The sequence below is a fragment of the Rhinopithecus bieti genome, unplaced genomic scaffold (genome assembly GCF_001698545.2).
Source record: "Rhinopithecus bieti isolate Rb0 unplaced genomic scaffold, ASM169854v2 scaffold_5002, whole genome shotgun sequence".
Taxonomy (NCBI): Eukaryota; Metazoa; Chordata; class Mammalia; order Primates; family Cercopithecidae; genus Rhinopithecus; species Rhinopithecus bieti.
This window is the reverse complement of record NW_016804830.1, coordinates 1,830,438-1,856,308: the sequence shown is the minus strand read 5'-3', so window position 1 is coordinate 1,856,308 and position 25,871 is coordinate 1,830,438. Positions and strand designations below refer to the sequence as shown.

At 47.7% G+C, this 25,871-nt stretch overlaps 1 protein-coding gene across 1 annotated transcript; it reads right to left on the bottom strand.

The window, feature by feature from the left end:
- Positions 1 to 875: 875 nt before the first annotated feature.
- On the bottom strand, positions 876 to 25,655 carry WDR87 (WD repeat domain 87). Its single transcript, XM_017870551.1, has 6 exons — positions 25,508 to 25,655; positions 15,803 to 15,923; positions 13,759 to 13,929; positions 9,890 to 12,762; positions 8,868 to 9,139; positions 876 to 6,645 (listed from the first exon to the last, which is right to left on the bottom strand). The coding sequence occupies exons 2-6, from the start codon at positions 15,881 to 15,883 to the stop codon at positions 1,244 to 1,246; spliced, it is 8,799 nt and encodes a 2,932-aa protein (XP_017726040.1). The 5' UTR covers positions 15,884 to 15,923; positions 25,508 to 25,655; the 3' UTR covers positions 876 to 1,243.
- Positions 25,656 to 25,871: the final 216 nt, after the last annotated feature.

Sequence of the window (25,871 nt, the reverse complement as noted above, 5' to 3'; positions counted from 1 at the left end):
CTAAAATACAAAATTAGCCGGGCATGGTGGCATGTGCCTGTAATCCCAGCTACTCAGGAGGCTAAGGCAGGAGAATTGCTTGAACCGAGAGGCGGAGGTTGCAGTGAGCCAATTTTGCACCACTGCGCTCCAGCCTGGGTGACAGAGTGAGACTCCAACTCCAAAAAAAAAAAAAAATTGTAGAGATGGGGTTTCACCATGTTGCCCAGGCTGGTCTCAAACTCCTGGGCTCAAACGATCCTCCCACCTTGGCCTCCCAAAGTGCTGCGATTACAGGTGTGAGCCACTATACCTAGCCTAAACTCTCTCTCTCTCTCTCTCTCTCTATATATATATATATTTTTTTTTGCTTTAACCTCAGATGGCCTCACCCCTTGGTGCCATCCAGTGATGAAGTCACCAGGTGGAGGTGGTGCTGGCTAAAACTTGTTGAAGATTATTCCTTTACTCTGAGAATCTCCTCAACACCCACCATTCCTGCTATCTGGAACTCCAGTCATCAGCATGCAGAACTACAATCAGAAAAATAGAGTCAGCCCCACTGTAGGACCCCAAATACTAAGGGACAAAATGTTACATTTTCTGATTCTAAAGCCCATTCTCTTTCCACCATATCAATACCTCTCAAATTCATGCCAAATATACATTAGTTTTTGTGTCTGGTACTTTCCTTCTTAGAGTATTTGGGGAGGATGGTGGGAAGGAATGAAGAGGACAAGGACTTGTCTGCCTCAACACATCCACACAGTGGGTACCCCTGTCTTTTGGGAAGCTTCCCCCCATCTCAGGAGTACGTGAGTAAGTTGTTTCCCTGGCTACCTTCCTGGGGAACCAAAGTTTGTTGGGAAAGAACACATCAAAGTGCTTGTTGCAAACAAGAACCTCCTCTTTATTCCACATATAGAAGCTGTGTTTCCAGAGGTGGGAAAGGGCTTCGACCTGGCCCTGCCTCTGTGTGGGCCTAGAGATGAAGGTCTAGGTCTGGGCGCAGTGACTCATGCCTGTAATCCCAGCTACTCGGGAGGCTGAGGCAGGAGATTTGCTTGAACCCGGGAGGTGGAGGTTGCAGTGAGCTGAGATCATGTCATTGCACTCCAGTCTGGGCAACAAGAGTGAAACCCCATCTCAAAAAAAAAAAAAAAAAAAAAATGAGAGAGAGAGAGAGAGATGAAGGTCTAGATCCTGGTGACCAGGCCTTTCTCCATTTGGCAATGAAAAGTCCCAACCTCCAGTCAGTCCCAAATTAGAAAGTGGGAGCAACGGTGTGTGTCAATGCCTTGGTGAGATGAAGATCAGCTTCTGGCAGGCTTTTCCAGGCAAGTTCTAAGATCCCATACCGGGCAATGCCCACAGGAAGGATGGTGTGCACACAGTTCTGCCAAGGGAGGGGTACTACACCCTGAAACTCCTCAGGACTTCTAGGAGTATGAGAACTGCCACAAAACAGGCAGCAGAACAGCCGTTCCCCGGGAACTAGCTCTGTGGCTTTTAGGGCCTCTTCATAGATGATCTCTTGGGGTTGAGGTTCCTCTCTCATTAGCAGCTCTTGAAGCAGCTTCTGGATTCTGGGGGACTTAAGTTGGTACAGGTCCATGAGCTGGTAGAACTGTTCCATCCAAGCAGTGCTGTCTTTTGCATATCGCTGCTGCAGCATCCGCAAAACATGGTACAGTGCCACAAACGTCTCCCACAAAGGCAACTCTTCCTTCTTTTTAGAAATGGGCTGTATCTTCTTCTCTAATTTGGGCAATCTGGGAAACCTGCGTTTATCCTTAAAATCCCAGAAGTCCCTTTGAAACATCAGTGCCAGGGTTTGTTTTTCCACAGAGGCACGGGCACTTGGAAAAATGTCTCTTGTGGCAGGATAAAAGTATTGCATTTCCATCTCCTTGTGAGCAATGGATATCTGCTGTGCCCTCTCACTTCTGTAAGGCTCTCCTAGAAGATGCCAATTTTTAGCCCTTGGGTCTAGAATCCTCTTGGTAGCTAATGGGGACTTTTGTGTGGGGACAGCCAAAGGTTTTGGCCAGCTCTCCTTTTCCTTTGCTTTTATAGGAGGAATCACTTTCTGGTATTTTGGACTCATGGACTCTCTAGTGGGTTTTGAGATCCTTGTGCCTCGTGACTCCAGGGCCTGCCTGTGACGGTACACGATGGCTTCAAGTTTGGCCAGATTCAGCCATTCTAAGTTTCCCTTTGAGACTAGGTCTTTGAGCAGCTGGCATAGTCTGTGGAAACCATCCCTGGAAAGCTGTTCTCCTGCTTCCATTCGTTCTAGGACATGGCGGATCCACTCTACATCTGAGAGGCTTTCATCTGCATGTTGTTCCTTAGCCGGGATTTGGGAGAGAGGTAACTGTACCTCAGTCTGTCCCATCAGAGGTGGATGCTGCAGAAACCCCTTCCACCAGGCACCCAGTGGCTTGTGTTGGAGTTCCTGACCTTCTACGGTCCTCCTTAATATGTGGGACATAAATGGGGTCTTTAAGTCCTGTGCTTGGGACTCCAAAACTGTACCCAAAACATGTGGAGGTATGGGTTCATATTTTCCCATCACTTCTCTTTCTTTATCCATTGTCCCTGAGAATTTCCTGGGTATTTCAACTACTGTGGCCTTTTTATCTTCCCAGGATATTTGTTTCTCTGGCACTGGCACTGGTATTTTTTCTTTCATCTCCAGAGCTCTTGACATCAGTTTCTTCAAAGGGCTTTTTAGAACTCCTAGTCTTACAGCCCCATCTTTGACATGAGGAACTCCTTTTCCAATGGAAAGGACTCTTTCCCTTTCTCTTAGGACCTTTCTTCTTTGTTCTTGTAACTTAAATAGTTTTTCTTTTTTTAAAGTATCTTTTCCCCTGTCCACCTCTTCTTCCAATGAGCCACTCTCATCTTCCTCTTCCTCATCACTCAAACTTTCTATCTCTTCCTCACTCGTAATTTCTTCTTTCTCCTCACACACTTCTTCCTTCTCCTGAACCTCCTCTTTCTTCTTTTCCTTTTTTTTCTTCTTCTCCTCCTCCTCTTCTTTCTCCACTTGCTTCTCCTCCCCTTCCTCCTCCTCCTCCTTCTCCTCTTCCTCCTCCTTCTCCTTTTCCTCCTCTTCCTCACTTTCCTCCTCTTCCTCCCTCTCCCTTTCCTCCTCTTCCTCCCTTTCCTCCTCCTCCTCAGAAGACAAACTCTCTTGCTTCTCTAGTTCATCTAACAGGCTTTCCATTTCTTCAGAAAAATGCTCTTCACTTTCCACTTCATCCACTTGACTGGAAAACTTTTTCTTTGGTTTGTCAACTCTCTTGGCTTCTTTCCTCTTTCTCCACCTTTGTTTAAGGAATGGGATCACCTCTTCTTCTTCTATTCCTCCTTCCTCTTCATCATCCAGTATGACTTCTGAATGCCTTCTGGCCAATTTGCTCTCTTCCTCAGTCATTTTTTCTTCTTTGTTTATCATTCTCCTCATTTCCTTGGCCAGTTTTCTCTGCTTCCGAGCCAGTTTCTTCTCATCTTTAGTCAGTTCTGATCGTTTTTCAGAAAAATCCCACTCTTTGATATCCAGCTTACTCTGTTCTATTCTCAGTCTGCTCTCCTTAACAAAGAGTGACCTCTTTATCTTTGTCATTTTTATTTCTTCCTCTGTTAGTTTCCTTTCATCCCTGGTTAGTCTTTGAAGTGCCTTTAAGATTTTGTTTAGTTTTGCTGGTTCCTTGGAAAGGCTTTCCTTTTTTTTAATCAACTTCCTTTCAGCCTTGGCTAACTTTCTTTGCCCCTGGACAAATATTCTCCGTCCTCTAGTAAATTCCAGTTTTCCTTTGGCAATTTCCCTTTCCTCCATGGCCAGTATCCTGTCTTCATGTAGCAGTATCTTCTCCTCTAGTGACAATTTCCTCTCAAGTAGTTCTTGTTCAACTTTAGTCATTTTTCTTTGTCTTGAAGTTTCTGGAGTCTCTCCCTTAGACACTGTTTCCTTTCCCTCAACCAGTCTCATCTTCTCCTCAGCCAGTCTTTTCATTTTCAGGTTCAATGCCTTTTCTTCCTTAACAATATCCAACTCTCCTCTGAGCCGTTTCTTTCCTTGGACCATTGCCTTCTCCAGAGCTAATTTCATTTTTTCCTGGGCCAATTTCTCCTGTTTCTCGGCCAGACTATCCTCTACTTGGACCAATTTTTTCTCTGTTTCAGTCAGTTTCTCCTTCTTCTTGATCACGGTCTCCTCTTTCTGTGTCAGCTTCTCTGCTACCTGAGCCAGTGTCTTCTTGAACATTCCCAATTTGTTCTTTACTTGCACTAATTTCTTTCTGCTTTGGGTGAGTCTTTCTTTGTTATAGAGTAGGTTCTCTTTCCTCTGAGCCAATTTTTCCTTCTCCTGGGCCAGATTCTTCTTTTCCTGAGCCAGATTCTTCTTCTGGTACAGTATCATCTTGTTCTTTGTGAGTTCTTCCATGCTGTTGATCCATCTTTTCTTTTTCCGGGCCAGTTTTATCTTCTTCTTAATCAATTGCTCCCTTTTCCGTCCCAGTCTTTCCTCTTCCTCAGGCATTTTTTCCTTGTGCTGGGCCAGTTTCTCCTCTTCCTGGATCAGCAACTCTTCTTCCTGGGTCAGTTTTGTCTCTTCTTCAGACAGTTTCTCCCTTTGCCAGACCAATGTCTTCTCTTCCTCAGCCAGTTTCTTCTTTTCCTCAATCAGTTTCTCCTCTTCCTGATTCAGTTCCTCTTCTTTCCAAGACAGTTCTTCCATATCCCATTCCAATTCCTCCAATTCCTGGGCCAGCTCCTTTTCTTGCCAGTCCAGATTTTGTTCCCTCTGGGCCAGTTCTTCCACTTTCTGGACGAATATGTTTTTTACCTCGGCCAGTTTCCCTTCTTTCTTTGCTAGTTTCTCTTCTTCTCTAGCCACTTTCACCCATTTCTTGGACAGTTTCTTCCTTTTCTGGGCCAATTTCTCCGCCTCCTGGCTTAGCTTCTCCCCTCTTTGGGCCAGTGTTTCCTCTTTCTGGGCAAACTTACCGTCTGCCTGGGCCATTTCCCTGTCATCCTGGGTTATTTTAACATACGCCTGGGCCAGTTTTCTCTCTTCCTGGGCCAACTGTCTCTCTTCTTGTGCAAGTTTCTCTTCTTCTTGTGCTAATTTCCTCTCTTCTTGGGCTCGTTTTTTTTCAGCTCGGGCTTGTTTCCTGTGTATTCTAGCCCGTTTGTGTTCTTCTTGGATCTGTCTCTGCTCTTCTGTGACCTGCTCTTCTTTTTCTTCCTCCTTCCGAGACACTTCTTCCTCCAAAGTCACTTCTTCCTCCAAAGTCACTTCTTCCGCATCCTTGTACAGTTGCTCCTTGGATTCAGATGGCAACATATTTTCCCAGACTTGTTTCCACTCCTTCCATTTCAGCTTCTTGTCCTCCTGAAGCATTTCCTCCTCCGGGAATAGCTTCTCTCCAGCCTGGTGTAGTTTCTCCTCTTCCTGAAGAAGCCTCTTCTCCCAGTCTTCCTTCCATGCCTTCCAGGATTTCCTTGTCTCACCATGGACCTGTTTCCACTCATCCCAGGACTTTTTCCAGTCCTGCCAAGATGGTGTCCTCTCAATCATAACTGGTTTTTCTTCTCGTTCAACCACTTTCTTCTCTAGTGTTGCCATTTCCTTCACTTCCTCCCTCATATCCCTCTCTTCTTTGGGCATTTCCCTCTTTGTTTTTCCTACTTTTCTTTCCTGCTGGACAGCTTTCCTCTCTTGCTTAGGTGACTTCTGAAAGGTTTTCTTCTTTTCTTTCTTTGATATTTGTTTTCCCTTAGTTACATCACCTGGTTCTAAAAAAATAACTTTCTTTTTCTTGCCCTTGTTCAAAATCACTTGGGTTTCCTCCAAGCCCGGCATGACTTTTGCTTTCTTTTGTGCTTGTTCTTCTTCCCTTGGCATCACTTCGTGTCTGATCACCTCTTCTGTCACACCTTGTATCATGTCCTCTCTAATTGCTTCTTCATGGATAAAAATTGGTTTCTCCTCTGCCGGGACTACATCCCAATCAAGGTCCTCAAGCAGAACTTTACTTTCTTTCTTCAACAGGGGGCAGATCTCCTGAAAGAGTTCCCAACTGGGGTGCCTATCTACCAGCATCTCCTGAGCAAATGTCACTAGCTCAGTGTTTAGATTTTCTGACATTTTTGTTTGGGAACCAGATATCCTCAGGGTCATAAGACGACATAGATCGTCCCGCCATGATAAGCCATCTCCAGCGGTTGACCTGCGGCCAGATATTCCCGAGGCTCCCCGCCCTAGAATTTTAACCTTTTTAATAACTGGCTGTCCCATTACAGGAGGTGTAGGTTTCTCAGTTATAACTTTGGTTTCTTTTCCCTTCTTCTTGTGCTTCTTTTTGAGTTTCTGAGCTCTTGCTTTCTTGTCTCTTTTGTCACGTATTTTCCGCAGCATCTTCAGGGTCAATGCAACGTGATCCTTTGAGATATCTTTCTCCTGAAAGTCAACATCTTTTAAGGGCTTTATTACACTGATGCTTGAAGACCATTTGGAATGGACGGATGCTTCCTCCATCTCAACTGGTGTGGCCTCAGTCCCACTTTCATCCTCTAACAGGCCTGGCTCAGTGATCATATGTTTAGAGTCTCTCTCTTTCGTCTTCTTGAGACCCCGCAACCATTTTCGGCCTGTAGGAAAAATGGAGAGGTGGAGGTAAGCAAAGTATGGGAAGCTAAATGAAACCTTTCCCAATATTAGGTGTGAGCTAAGAAGAACTGTCATAAAAGAAGGTTGGCGGGCAGGGCAGGCGCGTGGCCTCAAGCCTGTCTAATCCCAGCACTTTGGCGGAGGCCGGCGGGCGGATCACGGGGTCAGGAGATGGAGACCATCCTGGCTAATACGGGTGCAAACCCAGTCTCTACTAAAGATTACAAAAACTGGCGGAGCGACGAGCGCGGCGCCTGTAGTCCAGCTTACTTGGAGGCGAAGGCAGCGAGCAATGCGTGAACCTGGGAGGCGGGCTTTCAGTGAGCCGGAGATCCGGCCACCGCACTCCAGCCTGGGCCCGACAGAAGCCAGACTCGTCTCAAAAAAAAAAAAAAAAAAAAAGGCAAACAAGGAGAGCTGGAGGCCCTTCAAAAAACAAAAGCATTCTCTCTTGCCATTTTTCCTGCCCCCCTACTCCTGCAATCCTTAGAGAGCTAGGCCTTAGAGTCTTCCTGAGTTTGAGTGGATCCTTCCTTAGAAAGTCTTGCCGGGCGCGGTAGCTCAAGCCTGTAATCCCAGCACTTTGGGAGGCTGAGACGGGCGGATCATGAGGTCAGGAGATCGAGACCATCCTGGCGAACACGGTGAAACCCTGTCTCTACTAAAAAATACAAAAAACGAGCCAGGCGAGGTGGCGGGCGCCTGTGGTCCCAGCTACTCGGGAGGCTGAGGCAGGAGAATGGCGTAAACCCGGGAGGCGGAGCTTGCAGTGAGCTGAGATCCGGCCACTACACTCCAGCCTGGGCAACACAGCAAGACTCCTTCTCAAAAAAAAAAAAAAAAAAAAAGAAAGAAAGTTTTTTTTTTCTTCATTGCTTTCATAAAAATCAATTTTATTGAGGTATAATTTACATATGATATACCCATTTTAAGCAAACAATTTGATGAGTTTGAAAAATGTATACACTCTTGTAACTATTGCAATTATAATCAGGATATAAGGCATTTCTATTATCCTCCTAAATTCCCTCCTACATAGTGTCCCAGTCAACATCTATCTACCCTTAACCCCTGGCCCTAGGCAACAACTGATCTGCTTTCTGTGACTGTAGATTCATTTGCCATTTTTAGAATTCCAAATAAATAGAATCATTTAAAAATGTGCTCTTTTGTGTTTTCTTTCAACAGTTTTTGAGATTCTTCCGTGTTGTTGCATGTATCACTCTTTTTTATCACAGTAGTATTTCATTTTATGAATACACTATAATTTCCTTATCTATACACTTTTTTAAAAAAATTATACTTTAGGCTGGGCGCGGTGGCTCAAGCCTGTAATCCCAGCACTTTGGGAGGCCGAGACGGGCGGATCACGAGGTCAGGAGATCGAGACCATCCTGGCTAACACGGTGAAACCCCGTCTCTACTAAAAAATACAAAAAACTAGCCGGGCGAGGTGGCGGGCGCCTGTAGTCCCAGCTACTCGGGAGGGTGAGGCCGGAGAATGGCATGAACCTGGGAGGCGGAGCTTGCAGTGAGCTGAGATCCAGCCACTGCACTCCAGCCTGGGCGACAGAGCGAGACTCCGTCTCAAAAAAAAAAAAAAAAAAATTATACTTTAAGTTCTGGGATACATGTGCAGAACGTGCAGGTTTGTTACATAGGTATACAGGTGCCATGGTGGTTTGCTGCACCCATCAACCTGTCATCTGCATTAGGTATTTCTCCTAATGCTATCCCTCCCCTAGTCCCCCATCTGAGAGTGTCTTTTCTATGATGAGATCTTTCCACTTATCTCTCTTCCCACCTGGTATCTCTTTTTTTTTTTTTTTCTGAGATGGAGTTTCGCTCTGTCACCCAGGCTGGAGTGCAGTGGCACCATCTCGGCTCACTGCAACCTCCACCTCCTGGGTTCAAGTGATTCTCCCACCTCAGCCTCTCGAGTAGCTGGGATTACAGTCACCCACCGTCGTGCATGGCCAATTTTTGTATTTCCAGTAGAGACGGGGTTTCACCATATTGGCCGGGCTGGTCTCAAGCTCCTGACCTCGAGTGATCCACCCGCCTCAGCATCCCAAAGTGCTGGGATTACAGGCGTGAGCCATTGTGTCCCGCCAGCCCACCTAGTATCTCTTGATCCACTTTAACCCTAACTACCCTGCCTCTTGAGGACCCTGAGGCATGGACCAGATTACCCTTTACATACTATGCTTTTTGACCACTGCTCGGCCTCGTCTGTGGCCTTTGCTGTGCTTGATGGCCACTTCAGATTCTTCAGAAACTGTAGGAGGTTTCACGGAGAAGGATTTAAGTTCAGAAGCCTTTGAGACATCTAAAGAAAAAGCCGGCTTTTCATCTCTATGTGACAGAGTCAGGTTTTCATTCAATCTCTGCTCCACTTGAGTGGAAAGGATTTGGAGATCTGTGGCCCGCATCCCCAGCAGATGGTCTAGAGGTTCCTCCCCGATCATCTCTTGCCTATGAAAGTCAAAGGAGAAGAAGGACTATGCTGAGTCAGGAACAAAAGGGAGAATGGGAAGAACAAAACGGCTGTGGAACAGGCAGGAGGCTTGGCAAAGTGGCCAAGAGAGACGGCATATGGAAAATAATGGCTGAGACAAAAGAAACTATCTAGGAAGCCAAGATGGCAATAAATGGAGTGATCTGTATTGGAGGCTGTAGAAACAGGCGAAAAGGATGAAAATGGAACTTGAAGAGGTAGCGGACATATAGGAAAAGCAATGGAGAAAGGGGTGAGCAGGCCAGGTGTGGTGGCTCATGCCTGTACTCCTAGCACTTTGGGAGGCCAAGGTGGCAGGAAGATTGCTTGAGCTCAGGAGTTCGAGACCAGTCTGGGCAATATAGTGAGACTCTGTCTCTACAAAAAATTAGCCAGTGTGGTGGTGCATGCTTGTAGCCCCAGCTACTGAGGAGGCTGTGGCAGGAGGATTGCTTGAGCCTGGGAAGCAGAGGTTGCAGTGAGCCAAGATCGCACCACTATACTCCAGCCTGGGCAACAGAATAAGACCCTGTCTCAAAAAAAGAAGGAAGAGAAGGAGGAGGAGGAGGGAACGGGGGATTGTCAAGAATAGTCATCTAGGAATGAGCAAAGGCTATGAGAAAGAAGAAACGTCAGGAAGAATTAATAAACAGGGATGAAGAAATAGCAAAGGAAAGGAGGGGGAAAATGGGGAATGGGGTGAAGAATTGAGGGAAGCACAAACGTACTGCATCTCCCGAAAAGTCTCTTGTTTCTGGATCAGCTGTAAGAGTGAGGTCCTAGAGTGGATTCCAATCTCAGCCATGAGGCTTAGAGTCTTGACCCTCACTCTTTCATCCTTGTCCATTAATCCCTGAGCCAGAGGCATGGCAAAAAGATGAGTAATCATTCCTAGACGCTTCAGCCCTTCCCAAGCTAGTTCTCGGATCAGCGGGTTGGAATTGGTTGTATCATCCAGTAGCCGACGGGCTGTCTCAGAGCGTAGGGCTGGAGACACCTGGTAAGAGGCAAAGATTTGCCCTAGTGCACCAACACAGTACTGGTACTTCAGCAAGGAAGCATGGACCATAATATTGAGTATTGTCTCAATCATGCTATTAATGGCTATTTCACTCATCTTTCTTCCCAGCCAACTTCGGTTTGCTCCATCTGTAAGGACGCTGTAGGTTATATCCTTGGAAAGTCTCATTTCTAGGAAGTGTTCATCCTCCTTCTCTGGATATTCTATATTACTTACAGTTCTTACCTTGCTGTGCCAGAAAAAGAATTCTTGAGACCTGTCCCATTCCAGCTCCCGCTGGGGTGCATGCAGGTTGCACTGTAGATATATTGGGGTGCCCTCTGGCCAAAGACGGGCACGAATCACTGAATTGGGGATATAGCAATCAGGGGCAAAAAGCCATTCCCGCCCATGACCAAAGTAGTATCGCAATATCTGATACGGGTTGAGTCCATCCCAGCTAGTCAGTTGTAGTTGGGGAGGAAGCGCATAATGGCGTTGGTAACGTTTACTCATCTGTGTCCAATCTTCCATGTCCTGCAAAGAATAACGCATGGAGGAACGCAGTAACACTGGGCTCCCTTCCTCATCTTCTTCTATCACATGTGGCACAGAATGGTCAAAGGCAATGGCCCGCTTGTTGACAAGGTTCTCCAGACCCACTAATTTCTGTTGTGCTTTTCCAAGGTAGATGTACTTGGGCACAAACATGGTCTCAAAGGAGAAGAAGAAGCTTGGTATGAAAGGCTTAGGGATTTCCAGTACTTCATCTGATATGCTCATAAAGGAAAGGCGAGTCAGCAGGGCTGGGGGAAGCAATTTTAAACAGGACACTAGGTAAAGACTCTGGTTAAAAGTCACAAGCAGGTCACCCCGGTCATTTGCAAAACAGAGTGGGCCAAAGTGCAGTGATGAGTCCAGAATGGCTATGAGTCTGCCATGGAAGTCCCAGATCCGAACAGAGCCATCGGCAGAACCTGTGACGAAAAGACTCAAGGAGAGGCAGACATCAAAGGATGTGATGGCACACAGGTGCAGAGGCAGCGTTTCTATGAATTTCAAGCCATTCTGTGACCCAGAGGACATAAAATCATGGAACTTCCAGAGACGCAGGCAGTTTGTCTCTGTGATGGCACCCACAGACTTGGGCAAGAGTATCAGATGTGTTAGGTGACAGCTGCTGAGGATGCTGGCGAGAGGCTGCAGTTGTACTTTAACCCCATCAAGCACAGCTTCTGACAGGTGCACATAGTCATCCATTCCATAGGAACAGAGCAGAGAGTTTCCTTGGCCACCGAAAATCCCTCCAGACAGCGTGGAGAGTGCCAGTACAGCACCAAAGTGCATGAATTTTTCTAATCGAGCACAGCTGTGCTGGGACAGCACTCTTATCACACCACTCTGGTGCCCAGAGAAGATCAGTCCCTCTAGACCCCGCCCCAAGTTGAAATGCCCATAAGCCAGGCATTGTACAAAGTCCTGAGAATTTGGTGAGGTGCCTAGAAGATACTTGGCTGGGCAAGGGCAGCGGGTTGTGTCAAATACCAGAACCTCTGAGCTGCCTGTTGCTACAAAGAGCTCCTCTTTACCTGGGTCGTAGGCCCAATCCACAGCCCGGTCCACGATTGAGAAGGGCCAGGTGATAACCAGAAGGTCCCCTGTTATTGGGGACACAAAGCGCAACAAGCCATCCTCGGTGGTACACAGGATCCGGAACCAGTTATTTCCACAGTAGACCCGACGCAACTGCTGGGGAGCAGAGCCACAGACATTGAAGAGGCTGTAGAAGCAGGGCAGGCAGCGCAAGGAAAAACTATGGGCAGTTTGGCAGAAGAAAGTAATGCTGTCAATAAACTGGAGCCGGTACAGCTCCTCGCCAAGCTCTAGCCGCCGAAGCAGGCTCCCTGAAGTCAGGTTCCACTCCTTGATTAGGCTGTCACTGCCAGCTGTTAGCAGGGTGTGGGCCTCTGGTCGGCTGCGGATACAGATCACTCCTGAGTGATGGGCCTGGAAACTGTGGAGCGGATGGCCCTGCTGGAGGTTCCAAACTTGGATTTCCCCAGCTTGGTTTCCAGCATAGAGAAAGCCCTGATCAAAACAGGTGAAGCAGCAGGTGATGGAGGAGCCGCTGCTGGTAGACGTGAACCTCTTTACCTCTCCCAGCTGACCCTTGCCCTGACGCATCAGGACCCTCACCACCGTCTCACACAGGGCCAAGAGGGAGCCATTGGGACCATTCAGCACGATGTCCTGAACCAGCTCGTCACCTGGCATGGAGACCATGTGGGCTATATGGAGGCCCGTGCCACTTCGCTCAATGACCCAGGTCACCACTGCTCCCAGGATGCCAGAGAGAAGCATCTTCATTTCCGGGTCATAGCAGAGGCAGCTGATGTTGAAGCGGCAGTGCACTTTACCCAGGGGTTTGAATGCCCGAAAGTGGTCCCCAAAGAGTCGCAGGATCAGGTCACCACAGTAGACCACGAGGATATGAAAGGAACCTGTGTGGACCATGGACTGGATGGGTGGCAATTGTTCAGTCATGGAGAATATTCTTTTCTCAATCATGTCCTCAGTTTTGCTCTTCATCCACACTACAGCCTAGAAGAGAATAAGATGGACACTTCATACCTGAATTGCCAGCAGCTGTTGGAGCCGACCGGCAGGTGTGATCACCTGAGGTCAGGATTTGAGACCAGCCTGGCCAACACTGGGTGAAAACCCATCTCTACTAAAATACAAAAATTGGCGCGGCGCGGTGGCTCAAGCCTGTAATCCCAGCACTTTGGCGGAGGCTGAGACGGTGGTGGATGCGAGTCAGGAGGAGTCGGCAGACCCATCGCTGGCTAACACGGTTGAAAACCCGTCTTCGTACGTAAAAGATAACAGAAAACTAGGCCGGGCGACGGTGGCAGCCCCTGTAGTCGTCCAGCTACCTCGGCGAGTGCTGAGGGCAGGCCGGAGATGGCGTAGCAACCCGGGAGGCGGAGCTTGCAGTGAGCTGAGATCCCGTCCACTGCACTCAGCCTGGGGCACAGGAGCGAGACTCCGTCTCAAAAAAAAAAACAAAACAAAAAAACAAAAATTAGCTGGGCATGGTGACCGGCGCCTGTAATTCCAGCTACTCAGGAGGCTGAGGCAGGAGAATCGCTTGAATTCGGGAGGCAGAGTTTGCAGTGAGCCAATGCACTCCAGCCTGGGTGACAGAGCGAGACTCCGTCTCAAAAAAACAAAAAAAAAAAAAGAAAAGAAACTGCCTAGAACTGATAGTAGTGCAGAATATTCCCTTATTTCCCCAAGTTTTGTGTGAAGGAGGAATTGGAGGACTCTAGAGTGATTTTATCCCCTGGTGATGGGAACTGGAAATACAGTAGAGGCAGGAAGCCTAGGACCCTTTTCCTAACCTTGGTTTACTTCGGGGGAACCATACAACCCACTCAACATGGGGACTATAATTGGAGAAAGGATGAGGAGAGATTTCTGGTTCCAGACCACATTAATTCATGGGGAATATCTTCCTTTGTCAATCTGGGCTAAGAGCTATATGGGCATGGCCCTGGGAGAACAGGCCAAGAAGGGGAAGAAAGGCAGTCTTACCTGTATTTCTTTTGTGCCCGATGTCACCCAAGAGAGGGAGGTGAAGAAATGGGCATCACTGAAGTAATAACATACACACGGCATATTTTGAGGATAGCGAGACTCTTTGAACAGTATCTGGGACCGGTCGCTCAGCACAACTAGGCTATTCTTTGGGTCTTCTGAAGGTTGCTGGAGAGAGGTGTGGCATAAACTAAGAGGCTAGGGCACAGAGGCACTAAATATATTCTCGCACAAGTCACAGTTGGAGGAGTTCCCAAAGTCATGCCTCCCACCCGAAGGACCTACTCCTGTTACACTCACGCGTGCATAACTTACCACCTGTGGGACAGCTATACTTCACAAGCATGTAACAAATCCCCCAATGCAGGAGAGAACACAACCCTGCAGAGCCTCTGTGTGCAAATTTTATAGTGTGAACATGGGAAAATGATGTTCTTTTCAACATGAAGTTAGCCATGCCTGCCCTCTAACATTCCTTTTTTTTTTTTTTCAGATGGAGTCTCGCTGTGTTGCCCAGGCTGGAGTGCAGTAGCGTGATCTCAGCTCACTGCAACCTCCGCCTCCCCAGTTCAAGCGATTCTCCTGCTTCAGCCTCTCAAGTAGCTGGGACTACAGGCACGCACCACCAGGCCCTGCTAATTTTTTGTATATTTAGTAGAGATGGAGTTTCACCATGTTGGCCGGGCTGGTCTCAAACTCTAGACCTCAGGTGATCCACCCGCCTCGGCCTCTCAAAGTGCTGGGATTACAGGCATGAGCTACTGCATTCAGCCCCCTTTAACATTCTTGCTTGTGTCTAGAAGGTACATGTACCATAAAAGACACAATCTTTAACAGAATAGTCAGGCAAGTACATCACCTTACACCCACATGGAATATAGCAGAGTCTCCCAAAGTCAGTGCATCAGTGCAGCTCTAAGTTACTGAAGCTTAAAGCTGCACTAAGTGAGACTCTTGGGACACCCTATCTGGCCTTTAAATTTGACAGAGGACAAGCATTTATACCATATATATATATATATATATTCCCACAGTGATAGAGCATGTGCTATGAAACATGCATCTGGGATCCTGTAATTTTTGTTTTGTTTTGTTTTTTGAGACACAGTCTCACTCTGCGGCCCCAGGCTGGAGTGCAGTGGCCTGATTTCGGCTCATTGCAACCTTCGCCTCCTGGGTTCCATGCGATTCTCTTGCCTCAGTCTCCTGAGTAGCTGCAACTACAGGTGAAGTCTACCACACCTGGCTAATATCTTATATTTTTAGTAGAGACGGGGTTTCACCATGTTGCCCAGCGTGGTCTCAAACTCCTGAGCTCAGGTGATCTACCTACCTTGGCCTCCCAAAGTGCTGAGATTACAGGCATAAGCCACCATGCCTGGCCCTGGGATCCTTTTATGCAGAGCCAACCATAGCAAAACTGAGATTGGCAGCTGTTCTCTCTGGTGTCTCCTCCTCTGTTTTAAAAAATCTCTCAGCCAGGTGTGGTGGCTCACACCTGTGATCCCAGCACTTTGGGAGGCCAATGCAGCAGATGGCCTGAGCTCAGGAGCTCAGCCTGACCAGCCTGGGCAACATGGTGAAACCCCATCTCTATTAAAAATACAAAAAATTAGCCAGGCATGGTGGCGTGTGCCTGTAGTCCCAGCTACTTGGGAGGCTGAGGCAGGAGAATCACTTGAACCCGGGGGCGAAGGTTGCAGTGAGCCAAGATTGCGCCACTGCACTCCAGCCTAGGTAACAGAGCGAGATTGCATCTCAAAAGAAATAAAATAAAAAAATAGAAAAACTCTTTCCAGAAGGTCAGTTCCTCTGACAATGCTTCAGAGTGTCCACTTTCCACTATCAAAATGTCCTTGCGAGAAGTCTGTGACTCATGGAAATTGATGGCCTACCTCCTGCTAAGGTGATGACTATCTTTATAATATACCTTGTTTGCTTCCTATTCTCAAGGACAATCTGTGGCTCTTCTGAAATGCTCATGACTGTAAGACAGGTAGCAGCCAACCTATAATGTGTTTATGTCCTACGTATACATTACCTTGCTTTCATTTATGGCGTCATTTAGGAGGAGTTTTAAATCTTTCCACAGGGGAATGAGCCTGGGGGAAGATGTCGCCATAAGACTCCCTTGGCCCTCCTGAGGACCGTTGCTTAAAAACCTGTGGGAATCCAAAAGAGCCCAGCTTAGTCACTGCCACTTTCCGAGAAGCTAGGAATCAGAAGGCAAGAACAATGAACTCATGTCTATTGAACACCTTCTGAAAGTCAGGAACTGTGCATACCTTCTCATTTTAGCCACTCTACAGCCCAGTAAGGTAGGCATTATCTCATTTTATAGATGAGAAAACTGAGGCTTGGAGACAGCAAATGGGGAGTGAATCTTAGCGTGTTCCTATTGTAACCCAGTAACATAAATGGGTGAGAGAAGCAGAGAAACCGAGAGGGGGCTGGGAAAGAATACCCTCACAGTCCTTCACATTTTGTGTTGTGTCCGGAGAGCATTTTGTGAAGACTGTGGGGTCTCAAAGTATGGTCCCTGGACCTCCTGAACCAGGATTCCTGGGGGTAAGTTTTATTTTGTTTTATTTATTTATTTATTTATCTATTTTTGAGACAGAGTCTCGCTCTGTCACCCAGGCTGGTGCGTGCCTGTGGTCCCAGCTACTTGGAAGGCTGAGGCAGGAGGATCACTTGATTTTTTAAATTTTAATTAATTAATTTATTTTGAGACAGAGTCTCACTCTGTCACCCAGGCTGGAGTGCAGTGGCCCAATCTTGGCTCACTGCAACCTCCGCCTCCCAGGTTCAAGTGATTCTCCTGCCTCAGCCTCCTGAGTAGCTGGGATTACAGGCACGTGCCACCACGCCCAGCTAACTTTTGTATTTTTAGTAGAGATGCGGTTTCTCCATGTTGGTCAGGCTGGTCTTGAGCTCCTGACCTCAGGTGATTCACCCACCTTGGCCTCCCAAAGTGCTGGGATGACAGGCGTGAGCCACCACCGTCTGGCCACCTGGGGGTAAGTTTAAAAAAAAATAAAGCTGGGCGTGGTGGCTCATGCCTGTCATCCCAGTACTTTGGGAGGCCAAGATGGGCAGATCACAAGGTCAGGAGATCGAGACCATCCTGGCTAACACAGTGAAACCCAGTCTCTACTAAAAATACAAAAAATTAGCCAGGCGTGGTGGCGGGCACCTGTAGTCCCAGCTACTCAGGAGGCTGAGGCAGAAGAATGGCTTGACCCCAGGAGGCGGAGCTTGCAGTGAGCCGAGATCACGCCACTGCACTCCAGCCTGCGCGACAGAGTGAGACTCTGTCTCAAAATAAATAAATAAATAAATAAATATTAAAAAATCAAGTGATCCTCCTGCCTCAGCCTTCCAAGAAGCTGGGACCACAGGTATGCACCACCATGCCTGGCTAACTTTTCAAACTTTTTTTTTTGTAGAGATGGGGTTTTGCTTTGTTGCCCAGGCTGGTCTTGAACGCCTGGGTTCCAGCTTTAGCCTCCCAAAGTGCTGGGAATACAGGTGTGAGCCACAACACCGACCTGTAGGTGTCAAAATGCATATTCCTGGGCTCCTCCCCTAGACCTACTGAATCAGAACCGTGGAAGTAGGACCCAGGAACCTCCACTTGTAATGTGCTCCCTGGGTGATTCTACTGGCATTCGAGCCTGACTGCTGAAATAGGAAACGGAGATACAGGGCACCCAGGACTAAGAGTCAGCCCCAGCTAGCACATATGGAGAGAGGATCCAGCCATTTGGCTTTGTAGGTTTCCCTGACCCCGTGGAATCAGGTAAGCTCCTTTTTTTTTTTTTTTTTTAAGACGGAGTTTCGCTCTGGTTGCCCAGGCTGGAGTGCAATGGTGCAGTCTCGGCTCACTGTAACCTCTGCCTCCTGGGTTCACGCCATTCTCCTGCCTCAGCCTCCTGAGTAGCTGGGATTACAGGTATGCACCACCACGCCCAGCTAATTTTGTGTTTTTAGTAGAGATGGGTTTTCACCATGTTGGCCAGGCTGGTCTTGAGCTCCTGACCTCAGATTATCCACCCACCTCAGCCTCCCAAAGTGCTGGGATTACAGGCATCAGCCACCAAGCCCGGCCTCAGGTAGCTCTCTTACAGGAGGTACATCTGCTGTTCATTGTCCTCGTCCCCGTTCCCTTTTCTTTGGCCTTCATGAGGACAAACCTCTACTTTTCCTGGTTGTACAGTGAATTACTTTTAACGTACCCCCCTGTCAGGAAATCTGTTACTACTGGTGGGACAATGGGCTAGTTTTTCCTCATTTGTAAAATGAAAATGCCACTGTTGCTTATGTTACAGGATTGCTGCAAAGATTAAATAGGATAATTTATGTGAAAACCCTTTAAAGCATACTCTGTAGTGACAAACACGACTTCTGCTTGAAGGCTGGCCTAGTTCTCAGACAGGTGACCACTCTATTTCCTTCCAACTCAGACTTTGTGCTTTTCAGCTGCTCTGGAAACATGACAGTTAAATTTATAGTCTGGCCAGCAGAGGGCAACGGAGGCCAACCTTGCCTGCCAGATGCAGAAGAACTTCATCCGTTTACAGAAATAGTGGGAACTCGTTAGAAATGCAAATTATTGGGCCCCACCCCAGACCTACTCAATTGGAAATTCTGAGATTAAGGCCCATCAATTAGTTATTGTTGTTGTTTTGTTTTTAAGATATAGGGTTTTGGCCGGGCGCAGTGGTTCACGCCTGTAATCCCAACACTTTGGGAGGCTGAGAAGGATAGGTCACCTGAGGTCAAGAGTTCGAGACTAGCCTGGCCAACATGGTGAAACCCCGTCTCTACTAAAAATACAAAAATTAGCTGGGCGTTGTGGCAGGCGCCTGTAATCCCAGCTATTCAGGAGGCTGAGGCAGGAGAGTCACTTGAACCCAGGAGGTGGAGGCTGCAGTAAGCTGAGATTGTACCACTGCACCCCAGCCTTGGCAAGAGTGAGATTCAGTCTCAAAAAGAAAAAGAGACAGGGTTTTGCTCTGTTCCCCAGACGGTAGTGCAGTGGCATCATCATAGCTCACGGCAGCTTTGAACTCCAGAGCTCCAGAACTCAAGTGATCCTCCCACTTCAGCCTCCCACATGCTAGGACTACAGGCATGTGCCACCACACCTGGCTAATTTTTGTTTCTTTGTTTTGTTTTTGTGAAGACAGGGTCTCATTGTGTTACCCGGGCTGGCCTTGAGCTCCTGGTCACAAGTGATCCTCCCACCTTGGCCTCCCAAAATGCTCGAATTTCAGGCATAAGCCACCACGCCTGGCCTATTTTGTTTTTTTGTTTCCATTTTTGTAGAGATGGGAGTGGGGGTGGGGTAGGGATGAGGGGGTGTCACTATGCTGTCCAGGCTGGTCTCTAACTCCTGGCCTCAAGCTTTGGCTTCCCAAAGCCTTGGCTTCCCAAAGCGCTGGGATTACAGGCATGAACTGTTGCACCTTGCTTCAACAATAACCAAAGTGTGAAAAACACTGGTTTAGAGAACTGGTGGAGAAAATAAAAAAAGAAAACAAACAAACAAACAAAAAAGAGAACTGGTGGAGTCCCAAGTCATTTGGCCTGGGCTTCCTGAAGCAAGGTCAGCAGAACCCACCTTCTGGTATGGCTAAGCCGAGGCTCTGTGTTACCACAGAGACTTGCTCACTGGATTTGCAGTAGGGGAAAGCAGCAGGCAAAACTTATCATCATCATCTCACATGCATACAGTGGGTGAGAGCCCAAGGAAAAGCTTTCAACATCAATCATTTCCTTAGTTCTTGAAAGAATCCTGAGAGGCAAATATCATCATCTCCGTTGTACAAAAGAGGAACATGAACTCAAAGAGGAAAAGGGATGTGTTTGAGTCTACAAAGGGCAGATCAAGACTAAGATCCACTGGGTACAGTGGCTCACGCCTGTAATCCCAGCACTTTAGGAGGCCAAGGCGGGTGGATCATGAGGTCAGGAGTTTGAGATCAGCCTGGCCAACATGGTGAAACCCCGTCTCTACTAAAAATACAAAAATTAGCCGGGCGCGGTGGTGGGTGCCTGTAATTCCATCTACTCGGGAGGCTGAGACAGGAGAATCACTTGAACACAGGAGGCGGAGGTTGCAGTGAGCCAAGATCACGCCACTGCACTCTAGCCTCGGTGATAGCGCAAGACTCTGTCTCAAAAAAAAAAAAAAAAAAAAAGACTAAGATCCAATCCACAGTTCAGGATTCTTCCACTATATCAGAGGAGGAAGAGGTTTTGCTGGCTGATGCTAAGAAGGCTCTCTGATCCACAGATCCACTCACAGTGGGAACTTGGTACTGGCTGGCAGCACACAGCATCCTGTCTCTTTCCATGCTCCCCAAACTGCATGCTGCCCTCCTGCGATCGCTGTCTCCATTCAGTTCTACTCAACCCTGCACTTGCTGCTCATTCTGAACGCCTTTCAGGCTCCAGATGATCTGCTTCAGATCCTGCACAGCAGTGGAGGCCCCTATGGGAGTTTCCCCAGGCCAAAGTGGGAGGCTCACTCGCTTGCTGCCAGAAGTTCAAGGCCAGCCTGGGCAACATAGTGAGACCCTGTCTCTACAAAAAATAAAGTAGCCAGGCGTGGTGCCATGTGCCTGTAGTCCTAGCTGTCTGGGAGGCTGAGGTGGGAGGATCACTTGAGCTCAGGAGGTTGAGGCTGCAGTCAGTTATGATGGCCCCACTGCATGCCAGCCTGGGCGACAGAGCAAAATCCTGTCTAAAAAAAAAAAAAAAAAAAAAAAAAAAGCTAGGTGTGGTGGCTCATGCCTGTAATCCCAGCACTTTGGGAGGCCGAGGTGGGTGGATCACGAGGTCAGTTCAAGACCAGCTTGACCAACATGGTGAAACCCTATATCTACTAAAAATAACAAAAATTTGCCAGGCATGGTGGAGGGTGCCTGTAATCTCAGCTACTCGGGAGCCTGAGGCAGAAAATTGCTTGAAGTTGCAGGAGGCAGAAGTTGCAGTGAGCCGAGACTGCACCACTGCATTTCAGCCTGGGCGACAAGGTGAGACTCCATCTCAAAAACAAAACAAAACAAAACAAAAAAACACCAAGAAAACCCCCAAACAACCACCACAACTCAGAGTTACCCCACTGGCCCCTTCTTGCGGCCTCAGAGCTGCTGAGAGAGCAGTCATTTGTAGCAAACTTGCAGTCACTGCCATCACTTCCCATTATTCCAAATACCTCCACTGGGTCCAACTTCTCTTGACCAGCCTACAAAGAGCAATTGGTTGGGACTATTTCAGGGAATATTTCTAGGTGAAGAGTGAGAAGGAGGACTTTCAAACCCCAAATCTCTATGTTTATTTAATTTTATGTGATTTTTTTTGTTTGTTTTTTTGAGACAGAGTCTTGCTCTGTTGCCCAGGCTGGAGTGCAGTGGTGGAGTCACAGTTCACTGCAGTCTCGAACTCCTGGGCTCAAGCAATCCTCCCGCCTCACCCTCCTAAGTAGTTGGGAACACAGGCATGCACCCCACGCCTGGCTAATTTTTTAAAACTTTTGTAGAGACAGGGTTTCACTATGTTGCTTAGGTGGTCTCGAACTCTTGGGCTCAAGCGATCCGCCTGCCTCAGCCTCCCAAAGTGCTGGGATTACAGGCATGAGCCACTGCACCTGGCCCTTCATGTTTATTTCCTTATTTATCTATTTGCTACTCTTTCGCACATCATAGACCAGTTTCCTTGGGTTAGCCTCAGAGGATGACATTCAACTCCCTAATCCCAGTACCTGTCCTTAAAAGCAAGTCTGTAGTGAGCTCCAGATGCTTTAATCCCAACAGTCTTGATTGTTTAATATCTTTTACTTTTTATTTTTTGTTTTTTTGAGATGGAGTCTCACTCTGTCGCCCAGGCTGGAGTGTCATGGCGCGATCTCGGCTCACTGTGACCCCCGCCTCCGGAGTTCACGCGATTCTCCTGCCTCAGCCTCCTGAGTAGCTGGGATTACAGGCATGCACCACCGTAGCCAGCTAAGTTTTTTTTTTTTTTTTTTTTTTTTTTTATCGTTTTTTTTTTTAGTTAAGAGTACGAGTTTTTTACCATGTTTGGGCCATGGCTGGTCTCGAACTCCTGACCTCAAGGTGATCACCCGCCTCAGCCTCCTAAAGTGCTGGGATTACAGGCGTGAGCCACCATGCCCAGCCGATTGTTTAATATCTTAACGCAAAGATCATCTAATGGGAGAATTCAAGCTCTGTTGTCAATTTAGCTTGAAGGGTACTTAGAACCAACAAATGTTATTCCTGCTGACTGCGGAGACAAACCAGGTCCCTGACTGGGTGTTGACACTGGAACTATATTCCTTTTCTTAGCACCAGTCCACTGTAAGGTACAGTGTTCTTGATGGCCTGAGGAAAGGCAATCCTCCCACGAGGTTTGTCTTGTTAAAGAGAGTTGACTCTAGGGGGCGCTGCACTCCACGACACGGTCAGGCCCCTGGGCTCCCATTGGCTCACTCGTTGGCTCCAATGTGTTCTGTTATATGTGTGTGAGGGGATCCAGGCAGGTTTCTTGCTCCCTAGAGCTTACTGTCATCAAAGAAGAGATATAAAATGGATTACAGTGGGAAATTCTAGGTGATGGGTTATATTATCCTGTAGAACTTTTCTGCAACTTTTAATTTTCTCAAATTAAATTGCAAATTAAATTCAGTTTTAAGAAGGAAAAGTATGAAGTGCTTTGAGTACATATAACGAGGAGACCTGGCCACCCAAAAGGAAGGTGATGAGTGCGTCACACTGTGAGACAGGGCCCTGCATGGATTATATAACCTTGAAGGTGGTCTCACGTTTGGGGACAGGGGTGCAGAAAGTCCAGTTGGGGACAGGGGTGCAGAAAGTCCAGCTGGGGACAGGGGTGCAGGAAGTCCAGCTGGTATCAGAAGGGCCTAATTAGTTGACTGTAAAGTCAGAGGGGCAACCTAAGCTTACTTGGTTCTTTGAATGACATTACTGATAAGGAGCCCAAGTTTGTCCCCAGGGCCTGGGAGTGCTACTCTGGCCTTCAGGTGGCTGCATAGCTAGGGCTGGGGGTGGAATGGGTTTAACTTTCTTAATGGGAAGAAATAATTTTCCAGGCTGACAAACATACATGAACAGGGTGGGCTAGTTTCTGTTGGATGGAAGAGTTACCCTGGATCCCTGAGAAGTAATGACAGTATCCAGGATTGATAAGGTTGTCAAGTAGTAACCAGGGGTTTTACATATCTTTTAATTCTTATTTATTTATTTTGAGACAGGACCTCACTCTGTCACCCAGTTGGAGTCCAGTAGCACGATTGGCTCACTGCAGCCTTGACTTCACTGGCTCAAGTGATCCTCCTGCCTTAGCCTCCTGAGTAGCTGGGACTACAGGCTAGTGCTACCACACCTGGCTAATTTTTGTACTTTTGGTAGAGATGGGGTTTCACCATGTTGCCTGGGCTGGTCTCAAACTACTGGACTCAAAGAATCCATTTGCCTCAGCCTCCCAAAGTGTTGGGATTACAGGTGTCAGCCACCACACCCAGCCTATTTTGTCTCTCACAATTATTCTAATGACTTAGCTATTATCCTCCCTGTAATTAAACAACTTCGAGACAAGAGTCTCACTCTGTCGCCCAGGCTGGAGTGCAGTGGCGGTGATCTCGGCTCAATGCAAGCTCCGCCTCCCGGGTTCACGCCATTCTCCTGCCTCAGCCTCCCGAGTAGCTGGGACTACAGGCGCCTGCCACCACGCCCGGCTAGTTTTTTGTGTTTTTTAGCAGAGATGGGGTTTCACTGTGTTAGCCAGGATGGTCTCGATCTCCTGACCTCGTGATCCACCCGCCTCGGCTTCCCAAAGTGCTGGGATTACAGGCTTGAGCCACCGCGCCCAGCCAAAAATATTTTTCTTATACAAGTGATAATATACTATATACACTGTTATTCACCTTTTTTTCCTCTTAATATAGCTTTAAGAGTAAGTCATGTTAATAAATATAACTGTTTCTTTTCTCAACAGTTACTAACTGCAGGGTATTCCAATGTGTGGCTGAACTATCATTTATTTATCCAAATTTCTACTAATGGACATTGGGTAGTTTCCAACCTTTCGCTAATGCTGCAAATGAATATCTTTGTTAGTGCCTCATAACATTTTAATTTTATTTGATTTTAATTAACTTAAATTGCAGAACTGAGGCCAGGCATGGTGGCTCACGCCTGTAATCCCAGCACTTTGGGAGGCCAAGGCTGGTGGATCATGAGGTCAGGAGGTTGAGACTATCCTGGCCGACATGGTGAAACCCGGTCTCTACTAAAAATACAAAAATTAGCAGGGTGTCAGGGGTTGTGCCTGTAATCCCAGCTACTTGGGAGGTTGAGGCAGGAGAATCACTTGAATCAGGGAGTCAGAGGTTGCAGGGAGCTGAGGTGGCACCACTGCACTCCAGCCTGGTGAGAGAGTGGGACTCCATCTCAAAAAAAAAAAAAGAAAAAAAAATGTAGAGCTGAAGCAATGAAAACATTTTTCCATTAACCTAACTTGGAATAATATTTTGGATATATTTGGGTTAAAGTATTAAAATTAATTTCATAGCTGGGTGAGATGGCTCACGCCTATAATCCCAGCACTTTGGGAGGCTGACGTAGGAAGATGTCTTGAGGCCAAGAGTTCAATACCAGCCTGGCAACATGGCAAAAAAAAAAAAAAAAGTAAGTAAATAATAATAAATAAAATGAATTTTACCTGTTTATGTAAAATTTAAAATTGCATATGTGGCTTGCATTACACATAAATACACACATACACATATAATTTTTTTTTTTTTTTAAAGAGACAGGGTTCTGCTCTGTCGTCCAAGCTGGAGTGCAGTGGTGCAATCATGGTTCCCTGCAGTCTCAAACTCCTGGGCTTAAGCGACACTCAGCCTCTTGAATAGCTGGGACTATGGCCACATGCCACCACGCCTTGCTAGTTTTTGACTTTTAGTAGAGATGGGGTCTTGCTATGTTATCCGACCAGTCTCCAACTCCTGGCCTTAAGTGATCCTCCTGCCTCGGTGGCTCAAAGTGCCTGGTATATTTCTCTTAGGTAGTATTGCTCTACATTGCCTTAGTCTAGTGGTGGCCTGATATCCCTACTGGACTGAAAGCTCCCTGAAGGTAGGACTCCAGTCTGTCTGATTTCTCTTGTGTTTCCATAATCACCCAACCTGACATGGAATAGGTGCTTAATCCATTTTTGTTGAATGAGTGGAAAAACGTGCTCTCCCAGGAAGAAACATCTGCTTCCCAGCTTCAAATGTTACATCTTCCTAGAAGGCAGGCTGAGGCACAAAGGGTATTGACCACGGCTTCTCGACCAGAGAGGACTTTGCGATTCCAGTCAATTCCCTCGGTAACTCTTAAGGAGGCGTGGCAATATACATTAAAAAAGGAGTGTGTGTTGCGGGGTATTCCGCTGCTTGGTTATGCCAGCAGGTGGATTAAATTTGGACAAAATTTCCCAAGGTGTAGGTACTCTACAAACACTAGTTACCCTCAGGAATGTGAGATCAACAAAAGAATGTAAGATAACAAGGCCCCTACGCAGCCCTTGGGTCTTGTGGCTGCCGTCGAAGGCAGAGCTCTGGAGCCGCCTACGCCGGGGAGAGGCGACTACACCCAGGGCCCCTCACCCTCGGGCCTCCTGCAGGGGAGGAGGCAGGGTGTCTCTGTCTCAGAGCATGGGCTGCGCCTGTTACCTGCGACAGGACTCCCGACAAGGGACGGGTACGGCTTGTGCACTCGGGAGCTCCTTGAGCTAGGGGAAGCGACTAAGAAGCTACCTGGCGGATGCTGCGAGAGGGCTCCCCGCATAGAACGGTTGGCCCCCAACCCCGCAGCCGGCGGACTCCCCGAGGCCAGGGGTCTGAACGCGCGTGCGCATGGGCGCGCGCTCGAAAGAAAAAAAAATCCTCTCCGCGGGGGCCCGCGGCAATTTAGGCCGGGGTCTGCCGGCGATCGCGCGTGCGCGAGCGCGCATCGACGCCCTCCTTCACCAACCCCCCACCGCTGGGGGTCTAGCTCACTGCTCCGCTTTCCCCGCTTCTCCCAGGGAAGAGTGAC